Genomic DNA, 23743 nt, shown 5'->3' on the forward strand with positions numbered 1-23743 from the left:
TGTTGATGCTGAGAAGGCTGCTCCTCCACTTCTGCATCTGAGAGGAGGAGGAGGAGGAGGAGGAGAGACAGGCTGCAACTTCCTGTGTGATCTCCGTTCAGCTGAGTTCAGCCTGGCTGCCTCTCCGGGAGGCTTGTGGCTCTGCAGACCGGGGAGGAGGAAGGCTTTCTGTGGGGCTGGTGTGTGTGTGTTTGTGTATCGAAGGGACCGCTGGGAGCTCCCTGCACCACCGAGAGCGGCAGCCGCAGCAGCAGAGGCCGTTACATGTGGATTGTTTTGGGTCAAAGCGTTAGTGCTTCCCCGCCTCCCCGCGGCTCCAACCGCAGGGAGCAGCCTCGCCGCAGATAGCGTGAGCTGAGCGGGGGCTGCTGGCCCTGGCTCTCGCCCCGGCCTTCATCACCATTACCCGCCTGTGTGCCTGCTAGAGAGCCGCTACAAGGCTGCTACTACGACTTCCTGCAGGAAGTCCGGGCGGCGCGGAGGAAGCAGCGGGGCGGGCGCAGCATCGCGCCGTGCATGGTGCTGCGCTGTCGGAGCAGCCGGAGCTGACCCAGAGATGGCTGTCCTCAAACTGGCCGACCAGGTAGATCTGCTAGCTGTTAGCTTAGCATTCAAACAGGCAGCATCCCACCGCTGCTTGACACAGATGTATTTTTAATGTCTTTGTGTCGCCACTTAAAGCGCATTTCTGTCCTGCAGACTTTGCGCAGAATGCGTCCATAAATCTGCACAAACCTGCTGCACATTGATGTCCAGATTGTTATTATTTTTTTTGCCTTTTTGTCGGTGAAATATTCGGTTAAAATGAGGACACTTCACTGACACTTCCTGCTCTGTCTCCTTCCGCAAAGCATCAGAGCTGCACACACACACATTTCCTACATATGAGGCTTTCTCTGCAGGGCTGCACCATATTTATACTTGCGATGTGAAAAAAAATCCTGCAGGAATTTTTCATCTCCAGGGATTTTTAAGAGCCATGCCCCCCGTGCAGGGTTGTGATTTAGAGGGGGGACTCAGGGGACATGTCCCCCTCACTTTACTGAAGGCAGTGTTGGACCTAGACACGTCTTACTGTCTGAGAACTGGGATTTCAACTTTGATTTCATGTTGAAAAGTGGATGATATTCAGCCCGAATGTCTAAGATCTCCTTTAAATCGCCTGGAGTATGGTTACAACATCAATGTGTCACAAATGTTTTCAGTTGTACGTTTGAAAAGAGACAGAATTGACTCGTGTGAAGAAAGGAAGGAAGTCCTATTGCATCATTAATGTAGACCTATATGGTTCCCGGCCATCGTGATGTTATTTTTCTTTACATTAGAAGTTGTGCTTACTGCTGTAATGCACACATGCAGGTCACATGAGAGGACAAGGATTAATGAGTCAGACACAATCCGACAGGAAAGTGACAGTAGTCCTTCTCTGTTGAGATGAAGAAACACTTACTTCATATTTCTGGTCCCAAAAATAAACTTGCATGATGAATTAAATCTTTGCTGCTAGTTATCCTGCAGATACAGCTAACGGTCTTTAAGAGAAGAAGTTACTTTTACTCAGTCAGCAGAAGTTTGCAGCGTTAAAACTTTGATCAGGCTGTACTTTTGGCTGTGGACTGAATTATGGGCTTTGCCTTGTGAGGACTTAAACTAATATTTATGAGAAAATGTCTGTGTTGTAACCGTCTCATTGTTACTTTTGAACCAGTTCTCCCCTTCATATCGTCGTGTTTTTGCACTTCCACCTTTATACTGTTGTCATTAACAAGGATAGATTTATTTTAATTTAAATGTCTGGAAGAGCACAGTAATATAATCAGTCAAATCACATTTTAGTTGCTTCTTGTGAGTTGATATCATAGTAATTGTAGATCTCATATCGATCACAGACCCCTGAATTCACTCGTATTGACCTCATATCGTGGCAGACCAATTGTTGTCCGAAGAATAATATCGTATCATGATAAAAGATAAGATCCGTGTCTCCATAGTGCTAAAATATGCTGCAAAAATGAGTGCTTCTTGAGAAAAAAACCCCAAATGCACATAAGAAATGTGTTTCTGATAAGATTTAATCCCAAGGAGAAATATTTAAGAATCACCTCAAGGTCTATTTAGTAGCTGCTCTGGAGCTTTTGACTCTAACTTAAACAAAAGCTGAGATTTATGTTGTTTCTTGGATTGCATAAAGTGGGCCTGTCTCTAAAGAGGAGAGTCGTGGCTTTCCAGCTTTCCAATCAGACCCGATTTATGCAGCTCACAGACCCCAGTATGCAGGAATAGTCGGATACAATTGGCCAAAATAACACATTTTAATGCATGAGATTATCATAAAGTGGGTTTGCCTGTAAAGAGGAGACCTGAAATTAATCAAATTGATCTCGTATGGTGGCAGACTTTGTGAAATCAGCAAATACGTATTGTTGTCCGAAGAATAATATAGTATCGTGATAAAAAACCCTAAGATTTGTGTCTCCATAGTGCTAAAATATGCTGCAAAAACAAGTGTTTCATGAGAATAAAACCCACCAAATGCACAAAATAAATCTGTTTCTGATAAGATTTAATCCCAAGGAGAAATATTTGAGAATCACCTCGAAATCTATTTAGTAGCTGTTCTGGAGCTTTTGACTCCACCTTTAACAAAAACTGAGATCTATGTTGAAGAAATCCATGGAAAATGTCTAGATATCAGCTCTTAAATTAAACTCTTATGAGCTATTTTTGATCTCATCATTATGTTTGTCCAAACAAATGAACCTTTAGTTGTACCAGGCATTAAAATGAACAAGACATTGAAGAAAACAATGGTCTAAAACTTTCTTTTCATGGCTGTATGCTGCAAAAATGAGTGTTTCATGAGAAAAAAAACTCCAAATGCACAAAATAAATCTGTTTCTGATAAGATTTAATCCCAAGGAGAAATATTTGAGAATTTTTACGTCTCTGCTGTCTGCTGAGGAAGTCAGTGTGACAAGCTTGAAAGCTCTGAATACAGAGATTGTTTTTAGTCAGAATCGGTGTAGAAATTTGAAGCTCAGATCAAACAAACAATTATTATTTTTATTGATTTATCTGTCCGGTGGTGCAGCAGAGGGTTGTGCCGTCTGCAGAGAAAGCAGACGTGCTGGTCGTCATATCAGATGTGTCGTTAACTTGAAGGAAGAGTCTCCGAGCTGCAGGACTTCCTGTTATTTTCAGACAACATGCTGATGCTGATGATAACTGGATGCCTCAGCACGGCTCTCTCTGCGGCTTATAGATTTTTTTTTCTCTTTTCATCATGTACTGATCAAGAGCGAGTCACATGAGAATCTGTGGGATCTGTTTTTAACCTCCGCTGAGAGTAAATTACACTCAGCCTGTTTGTGCAGGTACAGATGTTGTTCAGAGGTCAAAGGTAAATCTGCTTTTGTTAAGCTGCATTTACTCAAGTTTCAGTTAATATTTCCACTGCTTTTGATTGTCTGGACAAGAAGAATAATGCTTTGTTGCACCTTCATTAATAAAAATGCTAAATATAACACAACCCAATATTTAAAAAAAAAAAGAATAAAATAAAAGTATAACTTTGGAAGACACAAATTGTAACAATTAAGAAATTAAATGTTACTTTATAATAAGTAAAATAATTTAATATGATTTAAAATTTTACATAATAATAGTAATATTAATAATAATAATATAAACAGTGATTTAACCGTTAATACTAAGGCTATAACCCAGTAAAAAACACCAATAAAAATAAAAATGCACAGCAAAAAAAAAAAAAATACAATGTATAACTTAACTCAATCAAAAAAAATAGAACTTTGTATGAAAAAGATTGCAACAATTAAGAAAATACATTTTACATAATTATTATAAAAATATGTGATTGTTTCACAATAATAATAATAATAATAATGATAATAAAATACATAAAAATATACATGCATAAAATACATAAACTGTGAAATTGTATCTATGATAATAATAATAATTATATTTAAAATGTTGCACAATAATATTTATAATAAAAATAAGTATGAAATAATAATATTAATAATAAATACTTAAAGTCATAGGGCTATAACACCAATTAAAACAGAAATTCACAAGAAAACAATTAATAAATAAACAATGTATGGAATATAAAATATGTGCAAATAAAAAAGATTAAGTATGAAGAATAAATATACTGTAAAAATAATATAATATATTAAATATAATGCAGATGTTATTATGGATTAAGCTACCCAGCATTAATATTTAATACAAATATTTAAAGTGGTTGATGAACACATGAATGCGTTGATTATAATAATCCAATTATATTTATTCTGCATAATGACTTTTGTTACTTTAAGAATATTTGCTGATACTTGTGTGTAGAATTGACATTATTTTCACACTTTAGTTCTACTATTTATATTCAATCTATATCTATTTCTACTATTTTTACTGAGCAAAAATTGTAGTGCTTCCACCGCTTGTTTTCTCCTTTATATTTATATATATATATATATATATATATTTATTTATTTATGTATTATTATTATAATATATATATAATATATATTGTAATAATAATAAATATATATTATAATATATATTTATATATATATATTTTTATATATTTATATATATTAATATATATATAAATATATATATATATATAAATATATATATATATATATATATATATATATATATATATATATATGACGTATACATGTATGATACTGAAGGTTTATTTGATGTATAAACATATTTCTACCAAACAGAAAACAAATGAATCTCAGGAAGTTCTTCTTCTTGAGCCTGGTTTCTGACTCTGACCTCTTTTATTGTGTGTGTGTGTGTGTGTGTGTGCGTGCGTGTGCGTGTGTGTGTGTGTGTGTGAGAGAGGCAGGTGAAATGCTCTTTAGCCCAGTCAGAAGTTTGTCGTTGGTCCTGAGGGGACAGAGCAGTTAGAGGACACAGAACATGTGTGACGTTAATGTGTTTGTAATGAAAACAGAGTAATCTGATGGAGGAAGTGTGTGCTTGATAACAAAGAAAGTGAGAGTGGCAGAAGGAGAGAAACTTTGTTTTTAAAAGTCAGGAATCAGTTCCTCAGAGAACTCTTACACACCGTGGATAACAACAAAGTAGGGCAGGGTGATATGGCAAAAAAATGATCACAATATATTATTTCATATCGTCCAATCCGATTATTATCACGATTTTATTTTGTTTTTAAATTGCCAGTTTTAAAGCATCTGTACTGAAAACTAAAGAACCTACAGATTGTGCTGGCAGCAGTGAGGCTGTGCAGACTCTGCTCACATTTTCATGCTTTCTGCATAATCACTTAGGTGTAACTTCTTCAAATGATTGAGCAGATTTCTTGTTGTTAGAAAGGCTGTGCTGTTTCGTTAACTTGTTAATTGAGCTAAGTTCCATTCAGTAATAACTTGTTCCTCTGTAAGTTTTTCATATGTCTCACGCTCCTGAATGCACCATAGCTGTTCCGACACTGTTGAATGCACCACACCTGTGTGTGAATTGCCGTGCTGTGAATGTTAGTTTTCTCTCATATCCAGATTATTTTTAACTCCCTGATACATTTTTATTATTATTTATTTGATCTTTGACCTTGAAGTTAATTGTCCATCTGTTAAACCGAACCAGCTGCCAAATATTTATTTGTATTTACAGTAACTATTTTTCTAAAATTGTATTTATAATTATTTGAAATAAAAAAAATGTATTTATTTTTTAAAACGTATTTTATTGTTAAGGGACTGCTCCATAAAATGTTGACTTTATAAAATAAAATATAGTAACCTAACTTAACTTAACTTAACTTAACTTTTTTTTTTAAAAATTTTTAAACATTTTTCTCAATAATCTTAGACATTTGTGCGGTTATTATCCACTTAAATCCAGATTATTTTTAACTCCCAGAACATTTATTTATCTTTGACCTTGAAGTTAATTGTCTGATTGAAAAAATAGAACCAGCTCCCAGCAAGGTTTTTTATTATTATCTTTAGAAGTGTTTGATGGGTCATTGCCAAATGGTATCGCCAAAACAAACACCAGCTGATGCATCAGATTTTTTATTATAATGAAATATTAATCAGTGTGTCTGTGCTGGTATGAGTCTCACTCATGCTCCGCTCCCTAAATCTCCTCACCCGCTAGCTGGCTGCTTCTTTAAAGGCCCAGCCCGTCTTCTCCTCCAGCTGGGGCCTCCTTCTCCTCCTCCCTCCTCCGTCTCTTATCACGCTGTTGCTTGAGCAAACACCGATTTTAAAAACTGCTTCACAGCTTTAAACTCCAATGAAATATGTAGCTAATAATCACCCAGATGGGGCAATCACTTCAGTTTCTATCGCCCACGGTAGTGTTTTCCTTCTCTGTGACGTGGTGTGAAGTTGTTCCTCCACCTGAAAATAGGTGGAAGTTTCATGCAGGAAAAAGAAAAAGTGTTTCCTCCTTCTCGACGGGTTGAGTTTAAGCTGCAGGAGGCTGAAGTGTTGACTCCTAAACACGCTGAAAGGCCACAGAAGGCTCTCCTACATTCCTTTCTTTATTTTTACTTTTTTGCTTTGCAGGATTGCACGAGGAAATGTAGTTGTAATTTAATATAAAAATAGGTATTATTGTCAGAGTTTTTCTGACGGCCCCTAGACAGATCATCGGTTAGGAAGGTTTCCGTCAGAGAAAATAACCCAAAAAATTTTGATATTTGTGTCAGAATGTCTTTATTCTGCATGTGTCATTTAAAATAAAGTGTTTGCACTAACCAGATCCTGTTAAAAACATTAAATTCTGCTCCTCAGAGACCAACGGTCACGTGACAAATATTCACTGAAAATCTGTTTACACAGAGCAGAGAGGAGAGGACAGGAGAGGCTGGAAACATGAAACTATTTCAAGATGTACAATACGCGGAGAAAACATTCATTTTATTATCTTTTTTTGTAATTTAGTGTCTTTTTTTGTCATTTTACTTTGTTTCTTGGGTCATTTATCTGTCCAGTTTCAGTCATTTTGTATGTTTTTTTGATCATTTAAGTCATTTTTCGGTCATTTGTGTTGTTTTGGAAGTTTTTATCTATTCATTCTGTTTTATTCACATTCAGTGAAATTCAACTTTTTTTCTGATTTCTGTCATTCTAACTGTGTTATTCTGCACAAAGACGTGCTTGAGTTGTTCTCTTCCATGATTGTGCTGATTCCATAGAGCTGCAGGACTTATAGATTTATATAGATTTTATATATAACAGAGAAATACAAGGACACAAGAGGAAAATGTGAGGAGCAAAAAACTGTTTGTTTGGCTCCAGAGGTTTAAAAGTTTTTCTTTTTCTCTTTCAAACAAAAGTCCACCTGTATGCAGATGAGGCTGTTGTTTACTGTTCTGCATCAAAGAAAAACTGAAGTCATGTTGTTTATAAATTCAAATTTGTTTGAAACATTGTGTTGAAGTTAAAAGTAAAAAAAAAACATTTAAAAGCTGTTTTGACACTTCGGAGTTTTGTAATTTAAAACCAGAAAACAGAGTTTTTGCTGCAGGAACATGTGAAACACCTGCCTGCTCTGATGGTTACCTATTTATTCTGTGATGTGATGATGTGGCGTTTCACCAGAATCATAAAAAAAGCTCTGGATGAGGAAGTGGTATCATATGCGCTGAGCTTTTTTAAAGCAGAAGTGAAACGCTGCTCGTGGTTCCTCTCTCCGGTTTCTGAGAAGGAGCGACTGTGCAACAGGAAGTGAGGCAGGAGGCGGCAGGAAGTGAAGTGAGGCCGGTTTCTGTTAGAGCTGATTCACCAGCAGGACACCAAACCTGCAGAGGCTTTAATATTCACTTTATAGTGTTTTAAATGATCAGTGTTGGTATTAAAGTACCATACCACTGATTTATATCACATTTGTACTTATAACTCAGTCTGTTTAATAGCATACTGTCCTACATTTACTGTTTAATGTTAATATGTTATACAGTTTTATTGCACTTTATTGTTTTTTTTAATTAGATTTCACTACCTCACATTTGTACCCTCTGAAAACTGGGTTTAAATAGTATGTTTTCTTTAAAAAGATCGCCAAAAATGCATCAAATATCATAGAAAGCCTGTAAAAACAGGCATCATCATCAGAGTTAACTTTCCCAAAGTCCTTGAACGGATCATTGATAACGAACATTTCCAAAAAATTTGACCAAAACTTTTGTTAAATGTTGATATTTCTCCTTATTCTACATTTGTCATTTAAAATAAAGCGTTTGCAGGAGAGGCCGTTTACACAGAGCAGAGAGGAGAGGACAGGAGAGGCTGTTTACACAGAGCTGAGAGGAGAGGACAGGAGAGGCTGTTTACACAGAGCAGAGAGGAGAGGACAGGAGAGGCTGGAAACATGACAATACTTCAAGATGTACAATACGTGGAGAAATCTGTTTTGGTCATCTTTTTGTATTTTTGTGTCTTTAAGTAATTTTTAAGTTGTTTTTTTGTTAATTTGTCTTCTTTTTGTAATTTAGTCTTTATTTAGTCATTTTACATCGTTTTTTGGTTGTTTTGTGTCTTTTTGTCATTTTACTTTGTTTTTTTGGGTCCTTTCCTGTCCCTTTTTAGTTTTTTTGGGTAATGTTATGACATTTCTTTTGGTCATTTTGTGTTGTTTTTGTAACATTTGGGAAGTTTTTAATCTATAAATTCTGTTTTCACATTAAAAAAAAAAATTTATCAGAGAAATATTAGCTTTTTTTCTGATTTCTGTCATTCTAACTGTTATTCAGCACAAAGACATGTTTGAGTTTTTCTGATTGTGCTGATTCCACAGAGCTTCAGGATTTATATAGGTTTTATATATTTGAGTGAAACACAAGAACACAGAGAAGAGAATGTAAAAAGAGTGAAAAAACTCCCTGAAACGTCTCGTTGGGCTTTTTTTTATTTTTTATTTTTACACATGCCTGCTTCTGTTCCTCTGAAACCTACAGCAGTGTACTGCTGATGGACACTGATAAACTCTGTGTGTGTGTGTGTGTGTGTGTGTGTGTGTGTGTGTGTGTGTTGGGGGGTGGGGGGCTGTATTTACCTCATATCTGGGATCTCGTAAAGGAAAATAAGGGCTTCGGAGACATGACCTCCACACGGTGCCCTTCATTCATTAAAGCCTTTTCTCTGCTCAGACATTTTATTTTTATGATTTTATCAACAGAGAATTTTCTACAACAACAGCGTCTCTGTAGGACAAATATTTCAGTCGTCTTCATATATGAACAAAAGTCCTTTTAACCCTCTGAACCCCAACGAAGAATGATTTTTTACATTCTCCTCTCTGTGTCCTGTGTCTGTGTCCCTAATATATAAAATCTCTATAAATCTATAAGTCCTACAGCTCTGTGGAATCAGCACAATCAGAACAACTCAAACATGTCTTTTTGCAGAATAACACAGTTAGAAAGACAGAATGGAATTTATATACACTTTTCCAAGTGCCCACAAGTGTCAGGAATGTGATTATTAAAAAAGATGTAAAAAGACCAAAAGAAGACACAAAATGACCAAAAGTAATTTCTCCACATATTGTACATATTCTCAGTATTGTCATGTTTCCAGCCTCTCCTGTCCTCTCCTCTCTGCTCTGTGTAAACAGCCTCTCCTGTCCTCTCCTCTCTGCTCTGTGTAAACAGATTTTCAGTGAATATTTGTCACGTGACCGTTGGTCTCAGCAGAATCAATCATGTCTTCAGTGTCTCTGAGGAGCAGAATTTAATGTTTTTAACAGGATCTGGTTAGTGCAAACACTTTATTTTGAAAGACACATGTAGAATAAAAAGATCAACATTTTAACAAAAGTTTTGGTCACATTTTATTACTGATGATCAAGGACTGTCGGAAAGTTCAAAATCTGATGATAATGCCTGTTTTTACAGATTCTTTCTATGATAAACTTTGTATTTTTGTTATTTAAAAAAAGAAAACATCTTTTTTAAACCTGTTGTTTGGGGTTCAGAGAGTTAAAGGACATTTCTATACTCGGTGTTTAGTCGGCAGGCTGCAGTCTCGTAGTAGCCTCAGTAACTGTAAACACAGCAGCTAAAAGTCAAGCAGCTGCTCCTACACACACACACACACACACACACATAACGTGGGAAGGATCCTCTGGCCGTTTGGTCACGTCTCCGTCCTCTGATGAGCTCACAGACGGTTCGAATCGATCACGTGTGTCTCTGACTGATGTTTTCTCTGCTCATGTGATCAATCTCATTTCTTCTCCTCCGCAGCCTCCTCTCATCCAGGCAATCTTCAGCGGAGACCCTGAAGAGATCCGGATGCTCATATACAAGTCTGAAGACATCAATGCTCTGGTGAGGACACAATCAAACACACAAACAATCTACAAACATTCACTTTTTTATTCATAAACACATCAAATAAACCAGGTGAGTCTCCAGTAGAACCAGAGTTTGTTCTTGGTTCACTTTGAGTCTTCATATCGATAACTCTACTAATCATTTAATCTCTAATTGAGAATCGTATAATTTTTTAATGGGTAAAAAAAAATGCATATCACGATATTGGCAACATTCCTACTTCTTGACGTAGTGGCGTATGGGTTTCCCATTAATTACCTAGACTGGCGGCTCCAGAGTCTCATGTGCTGCGCTAACATCACATTTCAAGCTACTGAACGTATATTTACACTATTCATAATATTAAGTTATATTGCATTGTCTCTCTGCTCAGCATAGTGTCTGTCAACCGACCCGCACCTCTCCTTCCTCCTGCGTCTGCGTGTGTGTGATGCTGAACTAAATCCTATCAACCTGACCGGACGGTCAGAGGTCCAAATGGTCCAAACAAGCTGTTGCATTATGCTGTTTGTTAGCCGCGAGCTAACATTAGCTAACAATTAAAGTTGTTTTAATCACAAAAAGCTACTATTTCTTCCTGTTGCTAAACAATGCAGCTTTCAAAATAAGAGCACAGAATCCACCACAGAAATTACAAGAAAACTCTCAAAATGAGAGTCCAGCTGATTGCAGGTATAAGACCCAAAATAAACAAACTGTGAGATTTGTTGTTGTTAGAAAGCCCACGCTGTTAATGTTTGTTAACTTGTTAATTGAACTAAGTTCCATTCAGTAATAACTTGTTTCTCTGTAAGTTTTCATATGCCCCACGCTCTTGAACGCACCAAAGCCGTTCCGACACTATTGAATGCACCATACCTGTGTGTGAATTGCTGTGCTGTGAATGTTCGCTTTCTCTCCATTCAGTGGTGGATAGATTGTAATTTCCTTTGCTCTTTCCCAACATTCACCTGTTCCTCTCTGGTTTATTGCTCCAAGTCATGGCTGACTTCTATTTATCTGCCCTCAGTTCCATATTTAGCTCCACGTTCGGCTTTTCTGTTTACTTCTCCGGCAACTTACAAACAGAAGTGCAGCAGGAAAAGGTCGACTCTGATTGGCTGTTGTCACGCACATTTCCGACATGTTTGATGGAGTGAAAATGCTCACAGCTGATCACCGTAATCCACCTGAAATGTATCACGTTCACTAATCGCCCAGTGTCCTCAGACCGCCACTCGGGCCCATTAAACTGGACCCTGACAGTGCTGAGAGAGCAGAGAGCCCACATCCTGCTCTGCCCGGGTATACACATGTGTTATGCATCTACACAAACTCTCAAACTCACGCTCTGAACTTTGGCTGCACTGACTCCTGACCTCCTCAGACAGGAAGTGGGGCCTGAGACAGGGTTTATTCTTTCTTTCCTAAAGCTGATTCTGAGTGCAGATGCAAAAAGGGGAAAAATACTTTTTTTTGTTTTTGTCATTTACTTTTTATTGGTTTTCGAAATGAACAAACAATCAACATGAAGACCTATAGACAAATACATAAAAAAAAGTAAAAGTGTACAAAAAGGGATTAAAACACCCAAAAATAAATGAATAGATAAAAAAAAGGGGAAAGGTACAAAGAAATGGAAGTATTCTGATCGTCCAATCTGAGATTACTTGAAATCCGGTTTGATGGTAGAGACATATGTAATCCATTTTTGCCAATTTTCAATAAATACCTCTTTTTGTGTTCTTAAATTGAAAGTAATTCTTTCCATTACAAAGATGCTGTACGCAATATCAATCCATTCGTCTGCACTAGGTGCCTCCCTCTTCAGCCATTTCTTCGTTATTGATTTCTTACAGGCCACCAGTAATATTCTCAGTAAATATTTATCTTTATTCCTCCACTAAATATAACAAATTGAAACAAAAAGTTATTTTTGTTGAAAACACAGTCTCTAGAATTTGATGTACGCTCAACCAAAATGGGATCACAACAGGGCATCACCAGAATATGGAAAAAATACATTTTAACCTGCATGAAAATCTGGCTTTGCATAACACAATCATGTAGAATTTGTGCAAGAAAACATGAGGCTGCTTCATGCAAGGTGTTTATGCAAAAGTTGGGGAAAAAAATGCTGGTGAATATGGGGGACTTTCTGCCTTTTCTCTGTTTTACATCCTATTAAATTAAATATCCCTGGAGAGACAAAACAAGACATCACTGATGGAATAACTGGTCGGGCCTGTCACGATAATTACTATATTGACTTATTGTTCAAAATATAAAAATGGACATGATTTTTTTTCTAGACTCAATTATATTGTCATTTACATGCGTCTTTTTGTGTTTTTTTGTGTTTAAAGTAAAGCTGCAAATGTTTGACAGGTAGCACGAATTGCTGAAAAAAACCTATATTTCCCAAGCAGCCATTCAGCTGTTTATATGTTATTTTAATAATAAAATAATATAAGACCTAATGACTATCCCATTGCAATGTTTATTAACAGAGCCTGAAAGTCTAATTTATTTTTTTTGGTTTATTTTTGTTTTATTAATCAAGGATATTTTAAAAAAAATGTCCACATATCAACTCTAATGTTTAATATTCTCGAGATTTAAAAAGTCATTGCTATGGAACAGGATGGACTTATTATACTCTAATTTCATTATAAAACTAAAACAACATCGATACGACAATACTATTGTTTTTTCGTGATAGTTCATATGAAAATATATTGTCCTAAAAATGTGTTAGTGTGACAGACCTATAAATGATAGTTGCACCGTCAGTGCAAGAAAATGTGATGAAATATTAAGATTAAGATGCTTGGAAGTGTTCTGAGCTTGTGCTGTTTATATTTTTGTGATTTGGAAAAAATTGGTGCATGTGAAAGTGTTGTTTTGTGCACAGCACCACAAGATAAGATAGAACTTTATTTATCCTGAAGGTAATTACTGTGTGTGTGTGTGTGTGTGTGTGTGTGTGTGTGTGTGTGTGTGTGTGTGTGTGTTCCTCCCTCAGGATTCAGAGAAGCGAACGCCGCTGCACGCCGCCGCCTTCCTGGGCGATGCCGAGATCACCGAGCTCCTCATCCTCTCCGGTAACTATTTTTATTCTTTCTTCCTCTGGTTGTTTGTATGTCCTTCAGCTGTCAGGCCTCGTTCGTTTTGCATGAGCTATTTTTTAATAAAATATACAACCATTAACGTTTGACATTAAATCGCCTGCAAATTCATGATCTTAAATAACAGACTGGAGAGCTTTCTGCTTAGAATTGTTGTTTTTTTCCCCAGTTTTTCCTCACTGCATTTGGCATAAAAGTTATTTTATAGTTGTAAATGTTAGTAGTAAATGTTGCCCGCCTGTTTATCTCACAGCTGTTGTTTTGCTGCATGTATCTGAGTGTTTGTGTCTCTGCACCGTGTGCTCCTGCAGGAGCTCGGGTCAACGCCAAAGACAACATGTGGCTCACCCCCCTGCACCGCGCTGTGGCATCCCGGAGTGAGGTGAGTTCACACACACACACACACACACACACACACACCTGCTCTCACACTTTAGCCGTGTTTCCTTTAGGAGGAAGAGTGGCCACCGGGAAAGTCTCAGGCCACGCCCTCTCAAATGTCCTCTCACTCTGAGTGTCTCCATTCCAAAAAGGCCCCAAAAGGGATTTATGAGACTGCGGAGGTGACGTATGGTTTTCCATCGTCGCGTAAGCGCTTAGCGACAGTTTCGACCGTGATCCGTGATCACATACGAGACAAATTAAACATGGGAGACGCAACTGTGGCCGCCGTCGCTAACTGTGCACAAAGTCAGCAGCTGATCATAAACAAAGCAGCATGGCTAATTATGCACAGCGTCTTCACTGATCATAAACATAGTGATAATGAATTAACAGGAGTGTCTCAAACAGAGATCGCTAAGTGAACACCTCCTGCAGCAGCAGCACATACACACTGTACTGCTACAGAGCTAACTGTTAGCCTGTTAGCACATACACACTGTACTGCTACAGAGCTAACTGTTAGTCTGTTAGCACATACACACTGTACTGCTACAGAGCTAACTGTTAGTCAATTAGCAATTTGCAGACTGGACGCTAAGGGGTTAACATCCCCTCCGGCTCTGTGACTGCAGCTGGGAGTGACTGCTGCAGGAGGACTGTGCCGCTTTGTTCTTACTCTTCCTAACGAGCCGCCGGCCCCCGCTGCTCGTTAAGAAGAGTAAGAACGAGTCTCCAAAAGTCTCCATTAACTCCATAAAAAGTTGCTGGATTCGTCACCTGTTGTTTTAAAAAAAAAAAAATTGTGCTGGGGGGTCTGAAAAGTTGCTAAATACAGCAACAAAGTCGCTAAGTTGGCAACAGTGCTTCGCCAGCTTTTACAAATGGCGCATGTTGTTGTGGCGTCGAGTATTACGTCACATCCTGCTTAGCATTCTATCCAATCAGCAACCAGGCTTTTTTCAGGGGAGAAAAACGGCCCTGCTCTTTGACAGGGCGGGAAAAAGTCCCGTCCAAAGACTGCTCCGGACGGCTCGTATTCAAATTAGGGACGTTTCAGTGAGTGAGACCCGCTGCATTCTGGGTATTGGGCTGTAGTGGAAAAACCCCTATACACACACACCTGCTGAGTCCAAATCCTTTCTCTTCCTAAGACAGCAGCAGCTCCTGCAGCGCAGCGACAGATTCTGGCTGTGACTCAGGAGCTCAGCTCGTCATATTTACCTGAAAACACAAACATGCACACTCAGCAGTTCTCAGCCGCTCCCCACACATCTCCACAGTGTCAAATTTGTTGTCTCTAATCATTTAGATTTTATTTACAGATCTGTAAAACCACTCCACAAAGAATACTGCTAAAATGATTTTGGCTATTGATAAGTTCCCCCTCTGAGGTTACTTGCATATAACATAATACTCAAGTGTTGCAACATTTTTTTTTCAAACAAAATATTAACTATATAAAAAGAGAAAATAAATATGCTTTCAATGATTGTGAGTGAGCAGTTTTGGCGGCTCTATAGTAAACCTCTTTCTGGACATCTCTCCAGTGTTCAGGTTGTTGTGGAAATGAACACACCAGCATGCCCAGGGTGGTAGGCAGATTTTCTGATTCAGATTCAGATTTTCGGAGTGTTTATTGGTTAGTTTCACAGAAAATGGCAATGGACACCACAGTCCACCGATGATGCACGGGGAGACAGATGATGAGGGTCACGAGCTCTCTTTCCTGTCGTCTAATTGGCCGTGTGAGTGAAGTGTGATCTCGAGATGAAAGAGATGCAGAAACGGAGATTCTGCCGATTCCGGCAATATTTAAATCACATTTCTACGCTGCATTATCCCTGAGATATTGATAGAGACAGTGACCAAACATCTTTCAACTTCAGAGGGTTAAACCATGATTGTGCTCATGAATTTCTTGATTTTAAGCATTGAAAAAAACAACTAACCGACTAAATGGATCTTGGAGTCTGAGCTTTAAACATCTCACACACTTTTCTCAGATAACTCGGGACGGTTTTACCTTAGACAGCTGAGAGGAAGTGGGTCAAAGCCATTAATCAGCCAGCATCACTTCCAGCGCCCAAACAGGTCATTCAGCATGGCTGGAACACCTGCAGGACCAGTTCACAGGTAGAACAGCTCCGATGCGTTCAGGGACCTCAACTGGTTCGCTTACATTTCAGGAATGTTTTCAAGAGCTGAAGGCTGAAATCATCACTTTATTCATTTATGACAGTGGGGGTAGCAGGTTGTTCAGCTGCTGTGACACCTCGTTTTACCACCTAGGTTTAAATAAATCTCATTTTGTTCCCATTTTTATACATAAACAAAAATAACGAACTGAAAATGTCTCCTTCAGGCAGCACTACTAACTAAGTGTTATTTGTCTAAAGCACATTTAAAGTGCTTTAGACAAAAAGACAAAATAATATCTAACCCTCCTGTTATGTTGCAGGTCAATTTGACCTATTTCCAAGTTAAAAAAAAAAAAAAAAAAAATAGTTAAAAGTATGTTTTCATTTAAAAAAAAAAATCTGTCATGTAAAACTATTGTATTTTATATGTAGGTCTTTCCAATGTACATAAAAAAAAATGAACATGCATTTTTTATGAAAACGAGTGACTCCTCCTCATTGAACCTGATCTGTGAGAGGGAAAGAACACTATTGCACTAAATATTGATTGAGATGGTTAATGATGAAATATAAACAATGTTTATTTGGATTTTATAGTTTCTGGACCTTTAGTTAATCAAAAATGCCTCGAGTTCAATCCAATCCAATCCAATCCCCTTTATCTGTATAGCAAATTTAAACAACACAAACGTCTCCAAAGTGCTGTACATAAAATCAACAATAAAACAAACAATTCCATATACCAATCAGCAATAAATAATAAGTGTATAAATCTAAAATGATGCCATAAAAAAAGCAATACAATCAAACAGATAAACATTGTAAAATAAAATAAAAGACGTAGTTAAAAGTAGTAAAATAAATAAAATAAATAAAAGACACAGAGGACCACAAAACTCACGCAGTGTTAAAAAGCCAGGGAATAAAAGACGAGACTTAAAACACTCCACTGTGGGGGCTGTTGGGACATGGAGGGCGTTCCAGAGTCTGGGGCCTCGGGTTATTGCTGTTCCTGAAAAAACGGACATGAGAGGAGGAGTTAAATAAATAAGAGAGTAAAAACGAGAGTTTTGTTCTGTCTTGTGTCCGTCAGGAGGCGGTGAGAGTTCTGATCCGTCACTCTGCCGACGTCAACGCTCGGGACAAGAACTGGCAGACGCCGCTGCACGTCGCTGCAGCCAACAACGCACTGCGCTGCGCTGAGGTCATCATCCCGCTGCTGAGCAGCGTCAACGTGTCGGACCGCGGCGGACGCACGGCGCTGCACCACGCCGCCCTCAACGGGCACACGGAGGTAGTGCAGAGTCACTGGCTTATATTTTGTTAGTCAAATTAAATTAAATCCCAGTGTTCATACAAAGTGTTTAATGTTTGGAAAATACTTCATTAAACTGGGTTTTTTTCAAGGATATGAACATGTTGGAACTTACTCAGTCAAATCAATTAATTTATGAATATTGATTGACAATTAATTTTTCCCATTTATTTATTAGCTTAGTAATTTCAAAATGTTCTCTTTTAATTTTTGCATTATTATTATTATTATTATTATTTTTTATTTATTCTTTGAATTTATTTATTTTATCTTCAATTGTTTATAAGTAAATACATTAAGAAGCAAAGTAAAACTCAAATATGAATTTATTTTGCATTTTATCAATTATTTAATACTCAAATAAACTTTTAATATAATTTTTTGTTACATTTAATGGCATATTTATTAAATTATCTAGTCATTTATTTTTTATGAATTTAAATTAATAAATGATTATTTCTGTCACATTTTATCAATGATTCACCTCTACATTTATTTTTCATGTTATTTATGGTGGTTTAAAATTTTTTATTTATCAACGTTTTTTATTGAAAATATTTTTATTGAAATTAATTATTTAAATTACATTAATAAAGTTAATTCTAAAATCTAATTTATAAATTAATCTATACCCACTTGTATTTTTATATATTATTTTTGGTTCATTTACATACATACATACATACATACATACATACATACATACATACAATTAAATTATCTGGTAAGTTATTTTTTTTAATGAATTTATGTATTAAATAAAAAATACCTTGGTAAATATATGATTTTTTAAATCACCACAAATAAATTAAAAATAAATGTATTCATTAATAATAATAATAATAATAATAATAATAATAATAATAATAATAATAAAATAAATACATTCAAAAAATGCATTTATTCGTGTACTAAATAAGTAAATTAATAAATAATTATTTCTGTCGCATTTTATCAATTAATTAATGCCTTAATTTATTTTTTATGTTATTAATGGTGATTTTTTTTTTTAATTTAAGTTATCAAGGTATTTGTTGATATTCTTTTCATTTTAAATTAGTTCTTTAAATTAATTAATTAATTAATTTAGGCAACTTTGGCTAAAAATATCATAAAAATATCCTTTTTCTGTACAATTTTGCTTGAATTTGACTCTTAAAAGCTGTAGTTTTCTGCAGCTCTCTGCTGCTGTAGCTCAGAGACAAACAGGCGGTGATGTAACGTCCTTTGTGCTATTCTGGCCGGATGGTTTGGAAACAGGTGGGCGCTGTGCAGCTGTGTCACCGCGGTTACAGAGTGGGCTGTTCATGTTGGAACGCTCCCTACCTTCCTCACAGGCAACCATTCACAAATATGCTGCAGCTAAAATTAACAATGAGAGGCGGCAGATTACTGAAGCCGAGCTGTATGGACACACACACACACACACACACACACACACACACACACACACAGTGCATGAGACAGGACGTATCTACGATTCTGTTATATAAAGATAATTACCCACTCACACATTCAAACATAAACACGTATATTTATATATTTCTCTCCTCTCTCTGTCAGATGGTAAACCTCCTCCTCGCTAAAGGCGCCAACATCAACGCATTCGATAAGAAGGACGGCCGGGCGCTGCACTGGGCAGCCTTCATGGGTAAGAGACCATGTGACGTCTTTTTGTTTATAATCTGAGTCCCTTGAAAGCAGCATGACCTGTTTATTATTGTTTATTAGAGCTCAAAAAAACAGCATACCTTTTTTTTTTTTAACATTTACAAATTTTTCCTTTAAAACAGTCATTATTTATAGTTGTACGTAAAAAAAGAAAAGTCAATACTTAAATTATTATTAAAAATAAATAAATAAATGTAAAGAATCAATTAAAAAATATATATAGATATATATTAATACATGTAAATGGTAAATGGGGTGCCCTCATTCACCCGTTCACTCATACATTCATACTGGTGGCAGAGGCTACCAGGGCACACTGGTGCCACCTGCCACCATTGGGAATTCATTCACACAGCGATAAACACAGCATCAGGAGCAATTTGGGGTTCAGTATCTTGCTCAAGGATACTTCGACATGTAGGCTGCCATGGTCAGGGATCGAACCACCAACCTTCCAGTTACTGGACGAATGCTCTACCAACTGAGCCATATTGAAAAATATGCCAGAACCAGAACATGCTGCAGAAGCACAACTGAGCACTTTAGGCTCAAAGTAGAGATGCTAGAGGGCTAGTCTGGCTATGTAAACATTAATTTCTGTCGCTCTACATACGTCATCTGGTATAACTGATCTGATTGGCTAAGAGCTACCTACAGACGCTTTTGATAGACATTCTTAGCGCCCAATAAACGGCTCTGGAGGATCGTAAACCACGCCTCCTCTACGGAGAAATGAACGGCTGGTGTCCAGACTAATCTCATTTGTGATTAGTCTGGCGTTAGCCAGGCTAGGATAATATCACTTTAACGTTGCTTCTGGTCCATAAAGAGATCTTCTAACAGCTCATTCCTTGTTGTTTCCTGCGCTCTGCGGTGCCCCCTGCAGGTCACCTGGACGTGGCGTGCCTGCTGGTGAGCCAGGGCGCCGAGATCAGCTGTAAGGACAAGCGGGGATACACGCCGCTGCACACGGCGGCCTCCAGCGGGCAGATCGCCGTGGTCAAACACCTGCTGAACCTGGCCGTGGAGGTCAGATGATACACTGTCTGCTTCACACATGAGGAAACATGTTCTCACACACTTAATAACACATTCTTCATGTTAAACTGGGAGGAAGTTAAAAAAGTTACAGTTTATCGTAGAAAGAAACTGTAAAAACAGGTTTTATGATGTTTTATGAGTTTGAACTTTCCGACAGTCCTTGAACAGATTAACCTTGCAAAAATTGGACAAATAATTGATTAGTCTAATTGCAAATTGTATAAACAATTAATTTGTTAAAGTACATTTTGCAAAAATGGTAGAAAATACAGTTTTCAGTTTCCTCTAAAATATGGAGAATTTCCTGCTTTTATCTGTTCAAACTTTGTGTTAAACTGAAAATGTTTGGGGTTTAGACTGAAACTGAGACTGTACTTAATTTGACTTGAAGTTAAGAAATTACAGTAATCAGTTACAGCTTTATAATTAGTTACCTTCAACACTGCAGTTAAAAAAATTCCAAAGGGTAGCAAGTTTGTAGACAGTGTATTATAGAGCCATTAGAAAAAATTAAATTAGAATTTCAAAATATATCAAGAAAGAAATCCTTTTTCCAAAAATCGTGTCATTTGCAGTATCACAGCCAAAATTATTGCCAAAATAAAAGTGAAAAATGACAAACATGGCTGAAAATGTCCCTAGAGGGTTAAGTATTTCTGTATATAGCCCGTTTTAACCTTCGGATCCCCAAAACCTGCAGGAAGTGACTGTAAAAACAGGCATTATTGTCGGAGTTTGAACACTCCAACGGTCCTTGAATGGATCACATCTGTCAAATTTTTCCATTAGAAAAAAAACCTGATGAACTTATTAATCATTTCATCTATAAATGTAAGAAAATAGTGATTTTTAGTGAATTTTTTTTTAAAGGATATTCAGTTTATTATTCTATAAAAAAAGAGAAAAGCAGAAAATCTACAGGTCTGAGAGGCTGAAAGCGGCAAGACATTTTTTTTATATTTGTAAAATAACTGGTGCTCTTCCACACACACACACACACACACACACACACACACACACACACACACACACACACACACACTGTAATTGATTGATTGTCTTTATTTCGAACATGCAAGCAATAAAAAAACAAGTTTAAATATTAATAGATGAATAAATAAAAAAACAACAACAAAGAAGCAAAAAAAATGTTTTTCTTTCTACATGCTTGAAAGGGGGTAGGAGGAAGTAAAAAAACTTATCTAGTCCTAATCCTTAACAGATCAATTTGACTTGGATAGTTAGTATTATGTTATTAACATGTCAGTATGATAAAAAACTATATTAATGCTTATATATATATATATATATATATGTAATAATGAATGTAACAGGTCTTGTTGTTTCTCTCTGGCCGACAGATCGATGAGTCCAATGCGTTCGGGAACACGGCGCTCCACGTGGCCTGTTTCAACGGTCAGGACGCCGTGGTCAGCGAGCTCATCGACTACGGCGCCAACGTCAGCCAGGCCAACAACAAGGGCTTCACGCCGCTGCACTTCGCCGCCGCCTCCACGCACGGAGCGCTCTGCCTGGAGTTCCTCGTCAACAACGGAGCGGACGTCAACGTACAGGTGAAGCCAGAACTCAGTTATTCTCTTTGAGCTCTGATTTTGGTTTCGTTTCTGCCATAGAGACTTTTAAAAAAAGGACTAAAAACATTCCTTTTTAGCAAAACCTTTGGTTCCTCCCATCTAGATGGTTTTTAGATTATGTATGTATGTTTTCTGTTTTTAGCTGTTTTTTTTTTTCCTTTTTTATCCTTTTTATAATTAGACTGTTATGCTTTTAACCTGTAGCACTTTGAGATTTCCTGTAATGTAAAGTGCATTACAAATAAATGTATTATTATTATTATTATTTTTATTATTATTAATTCTGTGGAGTTTCTTTTTTTTTTTTGTAATTATCTTTTTATAAGGAAATTTCACAACAATTGACAAGTACAAATGGATTTAACAGCTGTTAGTATCAAATGTACAGAGCCAAGGGTTTTGTATCAATAGCTTCTTGTTCCAAATGTTCATTGTCCCTTTTAATAATATGAATATGTAAAGAAAAAACAAAAACAAAGACATACAATTTAACTATTTACATCCAGAGGGGTATGGAGGCAAAAAGTAAATACATAACATGAATAAATAAATATAAATGTCTGTAGCAGTTGGGCATCATTCAGTTGTATTCATGTCACTGAGATACAGTGGGAGACCCAAAAAAAAAAAAGGAAATCAAATTAAAAGTTTCTTCTGTGGAGTTTCTTGAATCTAAATGTACGTCGTGTTTCTCTCGGCCTCCTTCAGAGTCGTGACGGGAAGAGTCCTCTCCACATGACGGCGGTTCACGGACGCTTCACTCGCTCCCAGACGCTCATTCAGAACGGTGAGAAACTTCTTTTTACCTGTGAATCCCAACGAGACGTTTCAGGTTGTTGTTTTTTTGCTCTTTTTTTACATTTTCCCTCTCTGCGTCCTGCAGCTCTGTGGAATCAGCACAATCAGAACAACTCAAACAGTCTTTGTACAGAATAACACAGATGGAATGACAGAACTCAGAAAGAAATGATCTGATTTATTACTTTTTTTAAAATTAGAATTAAATTAAATGTATATATAAACACTTTTCAAAGTGCGCACAAGTGTCATAAAAACGTTTTCTCCACATATTGTACATATTGAAGTATTGGGATGTTTCCAGTCCCTCCTGTCCTCTCCTCTCTACTCTGTGTAAACAGCCTCTCCTCTCCTGTCCTCTCCTCTCTGCTCTGTGTAAGCAGCCTCTCCTGTCCACTCCTCTCTGCTCTGTGTAAACAGCCTCTCCTGTCCTCTCCTCTCTGCTCTGTGTAAACAGCCTCTCCTGTCCTCTCCTCTCTGCTCCGTGTAAACAACTAACTAAGCGTCAGTTAAGATTTTTCTAATGGAAACTTTCATAATCGATGATTCGTTCAAGGATCGTCGGAAACTTCAAACTCTGACGATAACGCCTGTTCTTACAGTTTCTTTCTACGATAAACGGTTTATTTTTGCTGATCTTTTAAAGAAAACGTACCTCAGCCTGGGGCTCAGAGGGTTAAAGTTCCACCTGTTGCCTTCCTGTTCTCTCTGTATATAAACATGTGTTGTACCTCAGGTGGGGAGATCGACAGCGTGGATAAGGACGGAAACACGCCGCTGCACATCGCTGCTCGCTACGGCCATGAACTCCTCATCAACACGCTCATCACCAGCGGAGCCGACTGCACCAGGTTCATTTCTCTCACCTGTTGAGATGTCTACAGTCATTTATTCTAGTTAAATAATTGGCGAGAGAGACTATTTGTTCTTTTCTGTATCTTTTCTCTAAAGGCGAGGAGTCCATGACATGTTCCCGCTGCACCTGGCGGCCCTGAACGCTCACTCTGACTGCTGCAGGAAGCTGCTGTCCTCAGGTGAGACAGGAGGAGTTCTCCTTTACCTGCTGGGCTCAGAAAGTCCTGCAGCTTCTTCTTTTGCTTTAGGTTCAAGTTGGGAGGTTTGTAGCAGAATACAAAAATAATCCAGGGCTTGAAGACCTCCGGCACGGTGCCGGAAATCCGGCTTGGGATTTTTTCTGGTGTTTTTTTTTAATCATGTTTAAAAAAAACAAAAAAAACACCAAAAACCCTTAGTTAGTTAGATCTGGATATGACTGGGGAGGGCAGCATTACGGTGGATAGCGTATAGCCTGCCGGAGAAGAAGAAGAAGAAGAAGG

General features: G+C 37.4%; 1 protein-coding gene across 2 annotated transcripts in view; it reads left to right on the forward strand.

Moving 5' to 3' along the window:
• The window catches only part of ankrd44 (ankyrin repeat domain 44), a 51475-nt gene continuing 27732 nt past the window's right edge, over positions 1 to 23743 (forward strand). For both annotated transcript variants that reach the window (XM_059342494.1, XM_059342495.1), the window contains exons 1-11: positions 1 to 583; positions 10268 to 10351; positions 13362 to 13440; positions 13776 to 13846; positions 17080 to 17280; positions 18865 to 18952; positions 19859 to 20001; positions 21375 to 21587; positions 22317 to 22395; positions 23143 to 23257; positions 23358 to 23440. In XM_059342494.1, coding sequence (XP_059198477.1) covers positions 557 to 583; positions 10268 to 10351; positions 13362 to 13440; positions 13776 to 13846; positions 17080 to 17280; positions 18865 to 18952; positions 19859 to 20001; positions 21375 to 21587; positions 22317 to 22395; positions 23143 to 23257; positions 23358 to 23440 — 1183 coding nt within the window. In that variant the 5' untranslated portion in view covers positions 1 to 556. The remainder of the gene's footprint in view (positions 584 to 10267; positions 10352 to 13361; positions 13441 to 13775; positions 13847 to 17079; positions 17281 to 18864; positions 18953 to 19858; positions 20002 to 21374; positions 21588 to 22316; positions 22396 to 23142; positions 23258 to 23357; positions 23441 to 23743) is intronic.

Source organism: Centropristis striata, chromosome 10 (assembly GCF_030273125.1).
Source record: "Centropristis striata isolate RG_2023a ecotype Rhode Island chromosome 10, C.striata_1.0, whole genome shotgun sequence".
NCBI classification, from domain to species: domain Eukaryota; kingdom Metazoa; phylum Chordata; class Actinopteri; order Perciformes; family Serranidae; genus Centropristis; species Centropristis striata.